Source organism: Gorilla gorilla, chromosome 1, assembly GCF_029281585.2.
Source record: "Gorilla gorilla gorilla isolate KB3781 chromosome 1, NHGRI_mGorGor1-v2.1_pri, whole genome shotgun sequence".
Classification (NCBI taxonomy): domain Eukaryota; kingdom Metazoa; phylum Chordata; class Mammalia; order Primates; family Hominidae; genus Gorilla; species Gorilla gorilla.
In genome coordinates, this window is record NC_073224.2 from 84,916,448 (window position 1) to 84,934,686 (window position 18,239).

At 41.4% G+C, this 18,239-nt stretch overlaps 1 protein-coding gene across 1 annotated transcript; it reads left to right on the plus strand.

Annotated features, from left to right (window-relative positions):
* Positions 1-17,700: 17,700 nt before the first annotated feature.
* On the plus strand, positions 17,701-18,039 carry LOC109028674 (large ribosomal subunit protein P1-like). The gene is made up of 2 exons (XM_019035677.1): positions 17,701-17,766; positions 17,848-18,039. Exons 1-2 carry the CDS (start codon positions 17,701-17,703, stop codon positions 18,037-18,039), a joined length of 258 nt encoding a protein of 85 aa, XP_018891222.1.
* Positions 18,040-18,239: the final 200 nt, after the last annotated feature.

An 18,239-nucleotide genomic window follows, 5' to 3' on the forward strand; every position in this document is an offset into this window, starting at 1 on the left:
ACTGCAAGGTGGCAGCGAGGCTGGGGGAGGGGCGCCCGCCATTGCCCAGGCTTGCTTAGGTAAACAAAGCAGCCGGGAAGCTCGAACTGGGTGGAGCCCACCACAGCTCAAGGAGGCTTGCCTGCCTCTGTAGGCTCCACCTCTGGGGGCAGGGCACAGACAAACAAAAAGACAGCAGTAACCTCTGCAGACTTAAATGTCCCTGTCTGACAGCTTTGAAGAGAGCAGTGGTTCTCCCAGCACGCAGCTGGAGATCTGAGAATGGGCAGACTGCCTCCTCAAGTGGGTCCCTGACCCCTGACCCCCGAGCAGCCTAACTGGGAGGCACCCCCCAGCAGGGGCACACTGACACCTCACAAGGCAGGGTATTCCAACAGACCTGCAGCTGAGGGTCCTGTCTGTTAGAAGGAAAACTAACAAACAGAAAGGACATCCACACCGAAAACCCATCTGTACATCACCATCATCAAAGACCAAAAGTAGATAAAACCACAAAGATGGGGAAAAAACAGAACAGAAAAACTGGAAACTCTAAAACGCAGAGCACCTCTCCTCCTCCAAAGGAACGCAGTTCCTCACCAGCAATGGAACAAAGCTGGATGGAGAATGATTTTGACGAGCTGAGAGAAGAAGGCTTCAGACGATCAAATTACTCTGAGCTACGGGAGGACATTCAAACCAAAGGCAAAGAAGTTGAAAACTTTGAAAAAAATTTAGACGAATGTATAACTAGAATAACCAATACAGAGAAGTGCTTAAAGGAGCTGATGGAGCTGAAAACCAAGGCTCGAGAACTACGTGAAGAATGCAGAAGCCTCAGGAGCCGATGTGATCAACTGGAAGAAAGGGTATCAGCAATGGAAGACGAAATGAATGAAATGAAGCGAGAAGGGAAGTCTAGAGAAAAAAGAATAAAAAGAAATGAGCAAAGCCTCCAAGAAATATGGGACTATGTGAAAAGACCAAATCTACGTCTGATTGGTGTACCTGAAAGTGATGGGGAGAATGGAACCAAGTTGGAAAACACTCTGCAGGATATTATCCAGGAGAACTTCCCTAATCTAGCAAGGCAGGCCAACATTCAGATTCAGGAAATACAGAGAACGCCACAAAGATACTCCTCGAGAAGAGCAACTCCAAGACACATAATTGTCAGATTCACCAAAGTTGAAATGAAGGAAAAAATGTTAAGGGCAGCCAGAGAGAAAGGTCGGGTTACCCTCAAAGGGAAGCCCATCAGACTAACAGCGGATTTCTCGGCAGAAACCCTGCAAGCCAGAAGAGAGTGGGGGCCAATATTCAACATTCTTAAAGAAAAGAATTTTCAACCCAGAATTTCATATCCAGCCAAACTAAGCTTCATAAGTGAAGGAGAAATAAAATACTTTACAGACAAGCAAATGCTGAGAGATTTTGTCACCACCAGGCCTGCCCTAAAAGAGCTCCTGAAGGAAGCGCTAAACATGGAAAGGAACAACCGGTACCAGCCGCTGCAAAATCATGCCAAAATGTAAAGACCATCAAGACTAGGAAGAAACTGCATCAACTAATGAGCAAAATCACCAGCTAACATCATAATGACAGGATTAAATTCACACATAACAATATTGACTTTAAATGTAAATGGACTAAATGCTCCAATTAAAAGACACAGACTGGCAAATTGGATAAAGAGTCAAGACCCATCAGTGTGCTGTATTCAGGAAACCCATCTCACGTGCAGAGACACACATAGGCTCAAAATAAAAGGATGGAGGAAGATCTACCAAGCAAATGGAAAACAAAAAAAGGCAGGGGTTGCAATCCTAGTCTCTGATAAAACAGACTTTAAACCAACAAAGATCAAAAGAGACAAAGAAGGCCATTACATAATGGTAAACGGATCAATTCAACAAGAGGAGCTAACTATCCTAAATATATATGCACCCAATACAGGAGCACCAAGATTCATAAAGCAAGTCCTGAGTGACCTACAAAGAGACTTAGACTCCCACACATTAATAATGGGAGACTTTAACACCCCACTGTCAACATTAGACAGATCAACGAGACAGAAAGTCAACAAGGATACCCAGGAATTGAACTCAGCTCTGCACCAAGCGGACCTAATAGACATCTACAGAACTCTCCACCCCAAATCAACAGAATATACATTTTTTTCAGCACCACACCACACCTATTCCAAAATTGACCACATACTGGGAAGTAAAGCTCTCCTCAGCAAATGTAAAAGAACAGAAATTATAACAAACTATCTCTCAGACCACAGTGCAATCAAACTAGAACTCAGGATTAAAAATCTCACTCAAAGCCGCTCAACTACATGGAAACTGAACAACCTGCTCCTGAATGACTACTGGGTACATAACGAAAGGAAGGCAGAAATAAAGATGTTCTTTGAAACCAACGAGAACAAAGACACAACATACCAGAATCTCTGGGATGCATTCAAAGCAGTGTGTAGAGGGAAATTTATAGCACTAAATGCCCACAAGAGAAAGCAGGAAAGATCCAAAACTGACACCCTAACATCACAATTAAAAGAACTAGAAAAGCAAGAGCAAACACATTCAAAAGCTAGCAGAAGGCAAGAAATAACTAAAATCAGAGCAGAACTGAAGGAAATAGAGACACAAAAAACCCTTCAAAAAATCAATGAATCCAGGAGCTGGTTTTTTGAAAGGATCAACAAAATTGATAGACTGCTAGCAAGACTAATAAAGAAAAAAAGAGAGAAGAATCAAATAGACGCAATAAAAAATGATAAAGGGGATATCATCACCGATCCCACAGAAATACAAACTACCAACAGAGAATACTACAAACACCTCTACGCAAATAAACTAGAAAATCTAGAAGAAATGGATACATTCCTCGACACATACACTCTCCCAAGACTAAACCAGGAAGAAGTTGAATCTCTGAATAGACCAATAACAGGAGCTGAAATTGTGGCAATAATCAATAGTTTACCAACCAAAAAGAGTCCAGGACCAGATGGATTCACAGCCGAATTCTACCAGAGGTACAAGGAGGAACTGGTACCATTGCTTCTGAAACTATTCCAACCAGTAGAAAAAGAGGGAATCCTCCCTAACTCATTTTATGAGGCCAACATCATTCTGATACCAAAGCCGGGCAGAGACACAACCAAAAAAGAGAATTTTAGACCAATATCCTTGATGAACATTGATGCAAAAATCCTCAATAAAATACTGGCAAACCGAATCCAGCAGCACATCAAAAAGCTTATCCACCATGATCAAGTGGGCTTCATCCCTGGGATGCAAGGCTGGTTCAATATACGCAAATCAATAAATGTAATCCAGCATATAAACAGAGCCAAAGACAAAAACCACATGATTATCTAAATAGATGCAGAAAAAGCCTTTGACAAAATTCAACAACCCTTCATGCTAAAAACTCTCAATAAATTAGGTATTGATGGGATGTATTTCAAAATAATAAGAGCTATCTATGACAAACCCACAGCCAATATCATACTGAATGGGCAAAAACTGGAAGCATTCCCTTTGAAAACTGGCACAAGACAGGGATGCTCTCTCTCACCGCTCCTATTCAACATAGTGTTGGAAGTTCTGGCCAGGGCAATCAGGCAGGAGAAGGAAATAAAGGGTATTCAATTAGGAAAAGAGGAAGTCAAATTGTCCCTGTTTGCAGACGACATGATTGTATATCTAGAAAACCCCATTGTCTCAGCCCAAAATCTCCTTAAGCTGATAAGCAACTTCAGCAAAGTCTCAGGATACAAAATCAATGTACAAAAATCACAAGCATTCTTATACACCAACAACAGACAAACAGAGAGCCAAATCATGAGTGAACTCCCATTCACAATTGCTTCAAAGAGAATAAAATACCTAGGAATCCAACCTACAAGGGATGTGAAGGACCTCTTCAAGGAGAACTACAAACCACTGCTCAAGGAAATAAAAGAGGATACAAACAAATGGAAGAACATTCCATGCTCATGGGTAGGAAGAATCAATATCGTGAAAATGGCCATACTGCCCAAGGTCATTTACAGATTCAATGCCATCCCCATCAAGCTACCAATGACTTTCTTCACAGAATTGGAAAAAACTACTTTAAAGTTCATATGGAACCAAAAAAGAGCCCGCATTGCCAAGTCAATCCTAAGCCAAAAGAACAAAGCTGGAGGCATCACACTACCTGACTTCAAACTATACTACAAGGCTACAGTAACAAAAACAGCATGGTACTGGTACCAAAACAGAGATATAGATCAATGGAACAGAACAGAGCCCTCAGAAATAACGCCGCATACTTACAACTATCTGATCTTTGACAAACCTGAGAAAAACAAGCAATGGGGAAAGGATTCCCTATTTAATAAATGGTGCTGGGAAAACTGGCTAGCCATATGTAGAAAGCTGAAACTGGATCCCTTCCTTACACCTTATACAAAAATCAATTCAAGATGGATTAAAGATTTAAACGTTAGACCTAAAACCATAAAAACCCTAGAAGAAAACCTAGGCATTACCATTCAGGACATAGGCGTGGGCAAGGACTTCATGTCCAAAACACCAAAAGCAATGGCAACAAAAGACAAAATTGACAAATGGGATCTAATTAAACTAAAGATCTTCTGCACAGCAAAAGAAACTACCATCAGAGTGAACAGGCAACCTACAACATGGGAGAAAATTTTCGCAACCTACTCATCTGACAAAGGGCTAATATCCAGAATCTACAATGAACTCAAACAAATTTACAAGAAAAAAACAAACAACCCCATCAAAAAGTGGGCGAAGGACATGAACAGACACTTCTCAAAAGAAGACATTTATGCAGCCAAAAAACACATGAAAAAATGCTCATCATCACTGGCCATCAGAGAAATGCAAATCAAAACCACTATGAGATATCATCTCACACCAGTTAGAATGGCAATCATTAAAAAGTCAGGAAACAACAGGTGCTGGAGAGGATGTGGAGAAATAGGAACACTTTTACACTGTTGGTGGGACTGTAAACTAGTTCAACCATTGTGGAAGTCAGTGTGGCGATTCCTCAGGGATCTAGAACTAGAAATACCATTTGACCCAGCCATCCCATTACTGGGTATATGCCCAAAGGACTATAAATCATGCTGCTATAAAGACACATGCACACGTATGTTTATTGCGGCATTATTCACAATAGCAAAGACTTGGAACCAACCCAAATGTCCAACAATGATAGACTGGATTAAGAAAATGTGGCACATATACACCACGGAATACTATGCAGCCATAAAAAATGATGAGTTCATGTCCTTTGTAGGGACATGGATGAAATTGGAAACCATCATTCTCAGTAAACTATCGCAAGAACAAAAAACCAAACACTGCATATTCTCACTCATAGGTGGGAATTGAACAATGAGATCACATGGACACAGGAAGGGGAATATCACACTCTGGGGACTGTTGTGGGGTGGGGGGAGGGGGGAGGGATAGCATTGGGAGATATACCTAATGCTAGATGACGAGTTAGTGGGTGCAGCGCACCAGCATGGCACATGTATACATATGTAACTAACCTGCACAATGTGCACATGTACCCTAAAACTTAAAGTATAATAAAAAAAAAAAAAAAAAGAAACTAACCTAGAAAAAAAAAAAAAAAAGAAATAGCAAAAGAAAACCTGAAGGGAAAAAGCAGAGGGAAAATTTTGACAAAAACAAACTTTCACCTTTAAGGGTGATATGGTATGGCTGTGTTCCCACCCAAATCTAATCTTGAATTGTAGCTCCCATAATTCCCGTATGTTGTAGGAGAAGACACAGTGGGAGATAATTGAATCATGGGGATGGTTTCCCCCATACTGCTCTCGTGGTAGTGAATAAGCCTCACAAGATATGATGGTTTTATAAGGGGAAACCCCTTTCATTTGGTTCTCATTTCTCTCTTGTTGGCTGCCATGTAAGACATGGCTTTTGCCTTCTGCCATGATTGTGAGGCCTCCTTACCCACGTGGAACTGTGAGTTCATTAAACCTCTTTTTCTTTATAAATTACCCAGTCTCTGGTATGTCCCTATCAGCAGTATGAAAATGGACTAATACAGAGGGTATGTGTAAAATCGAAGAGGGGAGCCCAGTCAGCCACCTGGCTTCCTAACCTACCACACAATCACCACAGCCCTATTTCGGCACCATGTAATCAATGCCACCTCCTGCTCTCAGGCTCTCATGTTTGTTTCCACACCACTTTCCTAGCAAGCAAAAAGTTCATAGCCTTTTCTAGGTGTGGCTCTATACACAGAGTTAGAACTTTTAATAAACACATCAGAACACATATCTAAATGAGTATTTTCCTTCACGTTCATTTGAAAAGCAACAAACTTATTGTAATAATGCTGCTTTTTCACACAATACAAGTGGAATTCCTCCTTTGAAAGTGAAAAGCCTTACCAAGTCTGAAAAAAATCAGACTCAGTAATCTACAGTCATACTTCATTTCAGATAGAGTATTACCCATCTTGATTTCCCACCTCATTCATAAGACTTAGCACTAAATAACACCTACTAGTTATAAAACTTAAATCTATATTACATATATATACACACACACACATAGATACATATTATATACATAAATTTTTAAATACACTGCAGGTTGAAGGCAAGCTCTAAGAGAGGAGTTCGAATTTTTTTTTTTTTTTTGCGACAGAGTCTCACTCTTTCGCCCAGGCTGGAGTGCAGTGGCATGATCTTAGCTCACTGCAGCCTCTGCCTGCTGGGTTCAAGCAATTCTCATGTCTCAGTCTCCCAAGTAGCTGAGATTATAGGTGCGCACCACCACACCCGGCTAATTTTTGTATTTTTAATAGAGATGGTGTTTCACCGTGTTGGCCAGGCTGATCTCTAACTCCTGGCCTCTAACTCCTGATCTGCCCGCCTCAGCCTCCCAAAGTGCTGGAATTACAGGTGTGAGCCACCACACCCAGCCTTAGAAAATTTTTGAGTAGTAAAAATACCTCTGGAAAAATATTTAAAATCTCTAAGAAGAGCCCATAATCAAATATGTGAATTTAGGAATCCATGTTTTTAAAAAATCAGTCCCATTACTGCAGAGTCACATCTCATGTATTTCACACAGTGGCCAGCTCAATAAATATTTATGAAGCAGAACCGAACCAAATTTTTAAGCATTTTTCATGTCCATTGTATCACTGGGAAAGTAACATTGTTACTCCATATACAATTTAGGACCTATTCAGGTCCTTCAGTTCTTTCTCCAAAGGTTTTCTCTTGGATGTATTTGAGATCTTACTGCAAATCAGCCTATCTGCAGGTGTCTTTTGAGTTCCATTAAGCTCAGTGAACATCCAATGCAGACACACAGACTTTCAATACTGTAGCCATTATGGTTGACACTTATGTCTCTCAGGGCTACTCTCCTTCAGAAGGCAAAGACTCCGAACTTTATTGCCCATATTCTTCACCAGCTACCATCAGGAAGTAACATAACTCTGGTCTCCTATCCCAATCACTTCTGTCCATTTGACATTCGACAGATGGAAACTCAGCAGTAGTCTCACTGAAGCATGAATAAACCAGCACACATGCAGGGTAGAAAATTCCAGTAGGCAACTTAAGGTGTTAAGAAAAAAGGGTTAGGAAGAACCCTCTTAGCAGCCTATTTGTGCATTTTTCTATCAAGTAGGTATAGCTGTGTTCTCTTGTAAGCATAATCCATACATACTGATGGAAAACAAGAACCACACAGGGTCCCTTTAAAGGGAACATCTCTAGTGCTTTTTAAATCTCATTTTTTTGAACAATGAAACCCTCTTTCTATATCAATCTATATCTCTATCTCTATATCTATATATTAGGCAAACTATAAATGCCCATTTAAAATTATGTTCATGAAGTTTTCAATGACATAGAACTGAAATAAGTAAAATGGTAAATGAGAAAAGAGTACAAAATTGTATACATAGTATTATCATAGCTATATAAAAAGCTGCCTAGAAAAAAAAACCTAGAAATAAATGTACCAAGAAATTAAATGTTATTCTCTATGAGATAATATGGAAAAAGATTTATTGTGCTTTTCCTTTTATTTCCCAACTTCCTACAATAAGTATGTATTATTTCTATAATTTAAAAAATAAAATAAATGCCATTTGATTGAATCAAATTGGTTCATATACATGCCAGCTTATCAGCAACAAAAATGTTATGTAGTATAAGGTTAAAATAATTTTGCAAATAGAAACAGAGGAGTCCACAAACTCCCATATCCCTAAACCTTTGCCACTAACTGGTAGCTGATAACTGTCTAAAGATAACCAAGATTTGGCCAGGCAGTGGCTCAGGCCTATAATCCCAGCACTTTGGGAGGCCAAGGTGGGCAGATCACTTGACATTAGGAGTTCAAGACCAGCCTGACCAACATGGTGAAACCCCACCTTTACTAAAAACACAAAAATTAGCCAGGCCTGGTGACACATGACTGTAGTCCCAGCTACTCAGGAGGCTGAGGCACAAGAATCGCTTGAACCCAGGAGCTGGAGGCTGCAGCCAACCAAGATCATACCACTGCACTCCAGCCTGGGTGACAGACCAAGACGTCATCTCAAAAAAAAGAAAAAAAAAAAAGACATCTAAGATTTTTTAATTGGAAACATTTCTTTCTGACTTGAACAGCAGAATGCCACACACCCAGGCTACCATGGTCACATGGACCATTGTTAGCCAAGTATGCATTCAGTATACTAAACTGCAAATTTTCTGTAAATGTATAGTTCATACAGGGAGTAGGTACACGAGATGAATTTTGTTTGCTTAAAGCCTATGTCATAATCTATGGCACAATAAGCAAGACACAAAATATTACAAATTGTATGAATCCATCTATACGACATTCCAGAGAAAGCAGAACTAATCTATAATGACAGAAAGCAGCTGGGCCGAGGGTGGGGACAGGGGATTGATTGTAAGGAGGCATGTGGAAACTCTTATCTTGTCTGTGGTACTGGTTATATGGTTGGGTATGTTTGTCCAAACTCATCAAACTGTACATTGTTTTAAATGGTGCATTTTATATCATGTATATTACACTTTAATAAAAATAACCTTTGGGATTTATGATACACTCTCATATGGCATGTAATGATAATACAGAGTATGACAGTCTCACTCTGGGGACAATCTTGGTAATAGGCAGCCATAATCAGGCTATGTTTTGAGAGTTCAAAACAAAAATATTCCCACCCACTCCAAGAAGCTTCCAATGACTCCACAATTCTACTAATGTAGAGTCATTCTTATGGAATCTCTGAGTATTATGTTGATGGGAAAACATCACTTGAAGAAGAGGAGAGTAAGACTTCAAGCCTAGCCAGGCATAGCAGCTAACACTTGTAATCCCAGCACCTTGGGAGGCCAAGGTGGGTGGATCGCTTGAGTCCAGGAGTTCAAGGCCACCCTAGGCAACATGGCAAAATCTCCCTCTACAAAAAAATACAAAAATTAACCAGGTGTGGTGGTACATGCCTGTAGTTCCAGTTATCTTGAGGGGCTGAGGCTGGAGGATCTCTTGAGGCCAGGAAGTCAAGGCTGTAGTGAGCTGATCACACCACTGCACTCCAGTTTGGAAGACAGAGCGAGAGTCTGCCTTGCGAAAAAAAAACAAAAAAAAAAACAAAAAAAAAAAACCTCAAATCCCTATCAACTATCTCTTAGAAAAAGTTACTTTCCAGGCTGACCACGGTGGTTCACGCGTTTAATCCCAGCACTTTGGGAGGCCGAGGCGGGCGGATCACTTGAGGTGAGGAGTTTGAGACCAGCCTGGCCAACATGGTGAAACCCCACCTCTACTAAAAATACAAAAATTAGCTGAACATGGTAGCGGGCACCCGGCTAATTTTAATCCCAGCTACTTGGGAGGCTGAGGCATGAGAATCACTTGAACCTGAAAGGCAGAGGTTGCAGTGAACCAAGATCATGTCACTGCACTCCAGCCAGGCAACAGAGTGAGACTCCATCAAAAAAAAAAAAAAAGACAGAAAGAAAGAAAGGAAAGAAAGAAAGGAAGGAAGGAAGGAAGGAAGGAAGGAAGGAAGGAAGAAAGAAAGAAAGAAAGAAAGAAAGAAAGAAAGAAAGAAAGAAAGAAAGAAAGAAAGAAAGAAAGAAAAGAACTTTCCAGCAGTATCAGCTATGGAAGGAAGGTCTAGGAATGGGGCAGAGAGACAAGAGTGGAGAGGGTCTGAGAGACACCCCAGAGAGTGTTCTAAGACAAATTTTGCCTATTTCACGTAGTCTCCTCTCTTTCATTTTTACAGGAGAAATATAAACCTTAGAAAAACTCATCCCCTAAGTATACACATGAAGCCCAGTTGAATCCCACTTTCCTCCCTCCTAGACCTTTTGTCCAAGATGGTTGTGATGAGCAACATCCCCAACTCCTGAATACTTCCTTCCATCCACAAACTATTTTCACATCAGTTATTTCATTAGATCAACTCAACTTCCTTTGAAGTAATGACTAACAGGTAGGTAGCAGTACCATTCCTATTCTACAGTTAAGAAAACTGAGACAAATCAGAGCTATTCATGGACTTAACCAATGCCCTACAGGTAAGAGCTACCAGAAATGCTCCCTGATGTGCTTCAATAGGCCATACTTGGATCGTCCTCACAAAACCTTCAACCCGGTAACATATACTATCAACCTTTGCCAACCTAATACGGAGATTGGAAAATGCATGGTAAATTATTGCCCTGAACATGCTTATGAACAAAAGCAGGTTTTATCTTTACATAAATTATTTCAATTTCCATGGCTTAGACTCAGCAGACTGGGATTCAAATTCCTACTGGCTGTAAGATTCACCATCCTAGGCCTTAATTTCATCAGAAAAATAAGCATATTAATGTCTGTTCTTATTCATAGAACTTTTGTGAAATCAAATAAATAATGAACACTAAAATATTCTGTGAACTGCATGCATGGCACTGAATGACTATTAGATGTTTTACTTATAACTATTCAAACCTAAATAGAGATTGTAAATACATTTTATTAATTACCAAAGGGTGTTTTCTAGATTAACTGTAATTTTAAAATGAATTACGTGATAAAGATCTAGGTAATAAAAATATTTTCAGATAACTTACTACTCATGTATATCATCAATTTTAGGATTCCTTTCATCTAATAAATTAGGATTGTGGAATATTTTGCTCTCAGAAAGAGCCCAGAAATAACCAGAGTGTGCCATTGAAAGTAACAATTCAGCAGAAATCAAACATGATACTGTAATGGAAAGCAAGATAAGTTTTCACAAATATGTGATGACATCCAGGAAGCAGTAAGCTACAAAGAGGCAAAAATGGGCTAAGATTGGCTTTGATGGAGAAAATACAATTAAGCTTAATTCCTTTATAACTTTTGTTGTTCTTCTTGTACTGCTGAAAAGGGCTTAAAATAGAATCACAGTAGCCAGGGACAAGTCTAATTTCCAGATTCTCAAGCAAAACTATGCAAAGGAATCCAATATTTCTGCAGCTAAGTATTCCCCAAAATGCCCCCTTCCTGTAGAGGCCTCTTGTTTAGACTTTCCTTAGTGTCTGTCTCAGCAGAGTTCCTATCCTGTGTCTTCAGCCTGCTGACCTTCCTCCTGGCTATCTTTCTCATTTGACTTTGAAAAGTATTTGCAGATCTGAAAACTAGTTCTTCATCAAATCTGTCAAAGACCAACTATTTGTGAAAAGTCAATATCCCAAAGCCCCATAGCTGAACCTGGAAAAAAAGTCAAACTACAGACCCTAGATGTTACCACTACACTAGTCATGCACTAGTCACTCTGATAAAAGTCTCCATGCTTCCCTTGATGACCCTCGAAATCTCCTCATTCTCAAGTAACATGAGGAAATTTTCTTTTCTCTTTTTCTTCTGTCACAACATAATTTGACTTTAGGAGTGTAAATGTTGGCAGATACATGCTGAGAAAATAGAAAGAGAAAATTCAAATAGTAATAGGCAGGCTTGAAGCCATCTTCCTCTTACACAATTTTATTTTTTAAAATTGGTGAAAGTTGCCAGAAAACAGGTTATTGCTGAAGAAATATGTTCTGAAAAACAAAAATTGAACTGAGAAGACTGAGCTCTAATTCTAGTGGATATGATGTCTCTGATTCCATTAAGACATGCGCTATTTATTCCCTGCTACAGAATGAGAATTTCCGACACACACACGAGCACTGAGAGTGCCCTGTAAGCCATTGACATCGGCAAAATGACATCTCCACCAAGGAGGCCATGACAGGAGCCAGAAAACAATTCTGTTTCCTGTGAGTATGCACAAGTTTCAGAAGAGCCATTTATCATCGCTCCTAGTAGAAATTCATTTTCTTTCTTTTTTCTTTTACTTTTTAAAACCAATCTTCATTGATAGCTGGTTAGAGAAGAGTCTGGCTGGTGGAGTGTTGGTGATGATCCTCCATCCACTGACACAATTTCTCTCACAATCCAAAGGGGCTAACACTGCAGTGAGATGGGACGGTTTTCCAGTGCCAAGTCTCCTGCAGTTAAAATGGGCCTGTCAAAGATTTTTCTTTCCTACTCCAAAAGTACCCCAGTACCTCCACCCAAACAGAGGGAGAAAATCAGAGTCCCCCTTCAGGGCAGTTGGCTAGAGAGTAGGCTAAGGGCTACTTCTCTTCTGCAGAAGAGACGTAGCTCTCTTCTGCAGTATTCGTTGACTGAGGGTCCCTTTATCATCTGCTTTCCCTTTCTGTTCCAGGAGCTGGCTCCATTTTACAGAGCAAAAAACTGGTACACACTACTTGCCGCAGGCAGAGACCTGGTTTGTGGAAAACAGTAATAGTTAGAAGAAAGTGAGGGAAAGAATTTTCTCACACCATCATTAATAATCAGTGTCTTACATATGAAAATGTCATTATTTTCATCAGGCTCCACCGAGGGTCTGTCATAAAGGTATGTCTCTTCTTTCTCCAGTCCCCAACTCTTGAAACCCTTCCATTGTGCACTCTGCACCCTACAGTCCATTAGCAGTAAAACCTCTATATTCTCAACTTTTCTGCAAACTCAGTAACAGAAACCTGGTTCTCCCCTGAGAATTCCGTTTCTACTGGAGTAGTCTCAAGTGGTCACTTCCATCTCTCTCATGCCTCCTAAACTCCTAGGCTTAAACACGGGGAAGGAATACTTCATGTTCCACATTGCTGCTTTTTTTTTTTTTTTTTTTTTTTTTTTTTTGGAGACAGAGTCCCGCTCTGTCTCCCAGGCTGGAGTGTAGTGGCACGATCTCGGCTCACTGCAAGCTCCGCCTCCCGGGTTCACACCATTCTCCTGCCTCAGCCTCCCGAGTAGCTGGGACTACAGGCGCCCCCCACCTTGCCCGGCTAATTTTTTTTTCTTTGTATTTTTTTAGTAGAGACGGGGTTTCACTGTGTTAGCCAGGATGGTCTCGATCTGCTGACCTTGTGATCCGCCCGCCTCGGCCTCCCAAAGTGCTGAGATTACAGGCGTGAGCCACCGCATCCGGCTCCACATTGCTGCTTTTATACCATTCTCTCTCCCTTTCTCTAAAGTTTTCCAGCTTTGAACCTATATAACCAGTCTATCATCATCACTTCCTCGTTTTTTTCTGTAGACATCTATCAACTTCTTGGTCATTCGTCCTCATGTGTCAAAGATTTTAGCTCATGACTCACTGCCACTTTCTAACAATACTCTTGTTTTCATTCTCGGTAATTTCAATTCCATATTGATGTTACTTTCAACACTGCCCTCATTGCTCTTTGATCTTCTCCAGTGATTTTATTCTTTACCTCTAGCTGTCTTCCAAGGGTCAATCCTTAGTCCTTATTATTACCAAAATCTACAACCACCCATCATAGCAAATTTGAACCCTCTACTCAGACCTCCATCCACTCTCTTTCCAATCCACTCCCTATTGTGCCCATCTACAACAATCCTTCAGCCCCTCTATGGAATACAATCCATTAATTGTGCCATCTGCTCACTGTCCCTCCCCACTTCATGTCCTCACTTCCTTGATTCAGTTTAAATGCCATACTCTATCATTATGAAAACTCTCTTGTGTACACCCTCCACCCTCTTGCTTCTCTCTCTTATTATACTTGCTTAGAAAACTTTAGGCCTGGGAAAATACAACTCTTCTCCCACTGTGTGCCTGCACCCATGTAGCTGAACAAGGCTATAGAAAAATGCACTACCATGCTAATATGATTTGGCTCTGTGTCGCCACCCAAATCTCACCTCAAATTGTAATCCCCATAATCCCCAGGTGTTGAGAGTGGGACCAGGTGGAAGTAATTGTATCACGGGAGTTGTTTCCCCCATGCTGTTCTCATGATAGTGAGTCTCACAAGATCTGATGGTTTTATAAGTGCCTGGCATTTCCCCTGCTTGCACTCATTATCTCACCTGCTGCCCCATGAAGAGGTGCCTTCTGCCATGATTGTAAGTTTCCAGAGGCCTCCTTAGCAATGTGGAACTATGAGTTAATTAAACCTCTTTTCTTTATAAATTACCCAGTCTCCAGTATTTCTTCATAGCAGCATGAGAGCAGACTAATATAGTAAATTGGTACCAGGAGTAGTGGGGTGCTGCTGTAAAGATACCCAAAAATATTAAAATGACTTTGGAACTGGGTAACAGGCAGAGGTTCAAAGAGTATGGAGGGCTTAGAAGACAGGAAGATACAGGAAAGTTTGGAACTTCCTAGAGACTTGTGGAATGGTTTTGACCAAAATGCTGATAGTGATATGGACAATGCAGTCCAGGCTGAGGAGGTCTTAGATGGAGATGAGGAACTTTTGGGGAACTGGAGTAAAGGTGACTCTTGCTATGCTTTAGCAAAGAGACTGGTGGCCCCCTAGAGATCTGTGGAACTTTGAACTTGAGAGAGATGATTTAGGGTATCTGACAGAAGACATTTCTAGGTGACAAAGCATTCAAGAGGAAGCAGAACAGAAAAGTTTGAAAAATTTGCAGCCTGATGATGGGCTAGAAAAGAGAAATCCATTTTCTGGGGGAGAAATTCAAGTCCACTACAGAAATTTACATAAGTAAAGAGGAGCCAAAATGTTAATCACCAAGACAACGGGGAAAATGTCTTCAGGACGTGTCAGAGACCTTTGTGGCAACCCCTCCCATCACAGACTAGGAGGCCTAGGAAGGAAAAATGGTTTTGTGGGCCACCCCCAGAGCTCCCTGCTCTGTGCAGCCTCAGGACATGGTGCCCAGTGTCCCAACTGCTTCAGCTCCAGCCATGGCTAAGACAGGCCAAGGTACAGCTCAGGCCATTGCCTCAAAGGATGCAAACCCCAAGACTTGGTGGCTTCTATGTGGTGTCGAGCCTGTGGATGCAGAGAAGTCAAGAATTGAGGTTTAAGAACCTCCACCTAGATTTCAGAGGATACATGGAAATGCCTGGATGTCCAGGCAGAAGTTTGCTGCAGGGGTGTAGCCCTCATGGAGAACCTCTGCTAAGGCAGTGCAGAAGGGAAATGAGGGGTGGGAACCCCCACACAGAGTCCCCACTGGGGCACTGCCTAGTGAAGCTGTGAGAAGAGGGTCACCATCCTCCAGACACCAGAATGGTAGATCCTCCAACAACTTGCACTGTGGGCCTGGAAAAGCTGCAGACACTCAACACCAGACCTTGAAAGCAACCTGGAGGGAGGCTGTACCCTGCAAAGCCACAGAGGCAGAGCTGCCCAAGGCCATCAGAGCCCACCTCTTGCATCCTGGATGTGAGACATGGAGTCAAAGGAGATCATTTTGGAACTTTAAGGTTTAATGACTGCCCTATTGGATTTTGGAAATGCATGGGGCCTATAGACCCTTTGTTTTGGCCAATTTATCCCGTTTGGAATGGGTGTATTTACCCAATGCCGGTACCCTCATTGTACCTAGGAAGTAACTAACTTGCTTTTGATTTTATGGGCTCATAGATGAAAGGGACTTGCCTTGACTCAGAGGAGACTTTGGACTTGGACTTTTGGGTTAATGCTGTAATGAGTTAAGACTTTGGGGGACTGTTGGAAGGGCATGATTGTGTTTTGAAATGTGAGAACATGAGATTTGGGAGAGGCCAGGGGCAGAATAATATGATTTGGCTCTGTTCCCCACCCAAATCTCACCTTGCATTATAATCCCCATGTGTCAAGGGTGGGACCAGGTGGAGGTAATTGGATCATGGGGGCAGTTTCCCCCATGCTGTTCTCATGATAGTGAGTAAGTGTCATGAGATCTGATGGTTTTATAAGCATCTGGAATTTCCCCTGCTTGCACTCATTCTCTCTCGTGCCACCCTGTGAAGAGGTGCCTTCCACCATGTTGTAAGTTTCCTGAGGCCTCCCCAGCCATGTGGAACTGTAAGTCAATTAAACCTCTTTTCTTTATAAATAACCCAGTCTTGGGTATTTCTTCATAGCAGTGTGAGAATGGACTAACATGCATGCTGACAGGAATCATTTTTCATTAATGACTTTGAATCTCAAACGAACCCAGTAATACTACTGCCTTTCCATGGTTCATTCACTTTCTTATGCTTCTAGATGACAATTTCATACTTCTCTCCTCTCTCCTGAGACCTCCCATGCTTCTTCCCACATCCTTATTCTCAAATGACAAATTGTATCATATTTCACTGAGAAAATAGAAACAATCAAAAGAGAAATTCTGCCAGTTCCCATTATCTCAATGCAAACTCACCAGCTTATGTACCATATACTCTTCCTTCCCTAGTGCTTCTGTAGATGGACCATCCAAATCTCTGCCTATGACTATCTCCATATATGCACTAGATTCTACTTTCATTATTTGATTACAGATATTCTCTCTTCTTTACTGCATAATTAATTTTTTCCTCTCTGTTGGATCATTCCAACAGCATTCAAACATGCTATTTTTCTAGTCAGCATTTGATCTGTCATTTCTCTGACCTATCCCAATTAATGAAAACTCTACCTTTTGAGTTGCTCAAGCAAAAAGCATGGTCATTCTTGACTTCTCTTTTTCTCACACCGTATATCCAGTCCATCAAGAAATCCCACTGACTCTACCTTCAAAAACTGGTTACTTCTCAGCATTTCTTCTATTATGCCCTGGTCTAAGCAAGCATTTAGTGTCTAGATTATTACCATGGCTTCCTAGCTGGCCTCCCTAATTTTATCCTTACACTCCTACTATTCCCAGTGCAACAGCCAAAGTAATCCTTGTCCTGTAACCCCTCTACTCAAAGCTCTCCAGTGACTTCCCATCTGACTCAGACCAAAAGCCTGAGTAAGTCCTTACAAAGACTTAAAGAGCCTTTGCTATTTGTTCCCCACTCTCCTATTCCCACTTTGACTTTGCCTCCAATTCTGCTTTTCACTCACTTTGCTATAGCCATACTGACTTTCTTGTTTCTTGAAAATATCCAATACATCTCTTCATGAGGGTTTTCTCACATGTGCTTCCCTCTGCTTGAAACGCTCTTTTTCCAGTGGTCATGAAGCTCATCCTCTCTCCTCCTTTTAAAGTCTTTTCTCAAATGTTACTTTCTCAGGAACATTTTATTTGACCACTGTTCTTGAAATTGTCCTCTCCTCTGCTGCCGCCACGGCTCTGCACCCTTCCCAGGAAGCTAAGTCCACATGGGGGTGAGGGGCTCGCCCACACCATGGCCTCAATCTCCCAGCTTGCCTGCATCTATTTGGTCTTCATTCTGTATGAGGATGAAGTGACTGTCAGGGAGGATAAGATCAATGACCTCATTAAAGCAGCTGGTGTAAACGTTAAATTTTTTTGGCCTGGCTTGTTTGCAAAGGCCCTGGTCAATGTCTGCATCAGGAGCCTCATCTGCACTGAAGGGGCCAGTGGACCTGCTCCAGCAGCTGGTGCTGCACCAGCAGGAGGTCCTGCCCCCTCCACCACCACTGCCTCAATGAAGGAGAATAAAGCAGAAGCAAATAAAGAATCTGAGGAGTATGTTGAGGACAAAAGCTTTGGTCTTTTATGACATGTTCAATAAAAAGCTGAATTCCATTGGCTACAGTGGCTCAAGCCTGTAGTCCTAGCTACTCTGGAGGCTTGGGCAGGATGATCCCTTGAGCCCAGGAGTTTGAGGCTGCAGTGAACAAAGACTGTGCAACTGCACTCCAGCCTGGGTGACAGAGCAAGTCTCTAAAAAACAAAACAAAACAAAAATACAAAAAAACA

What these genes read in the sequence shown, in the direction of transcription:
- LOC109028674 (XM_019035677.1), top strand. Translation starts at nt 17,701, where the DNA reads ATGGCCTCAATCTCCCAGCTTGCCTGCATCTATTTGGTCTTCATTCTG. An exon ending in TGTATGAGGATGAAGTGACT is followed by an intron (nt 17,767 to 17,847) that starts GTCAGGGAGGAT and finishes TTGTTTGCAAAG; the next exon opens with GCCCTGGTCAATGTCTGCAT.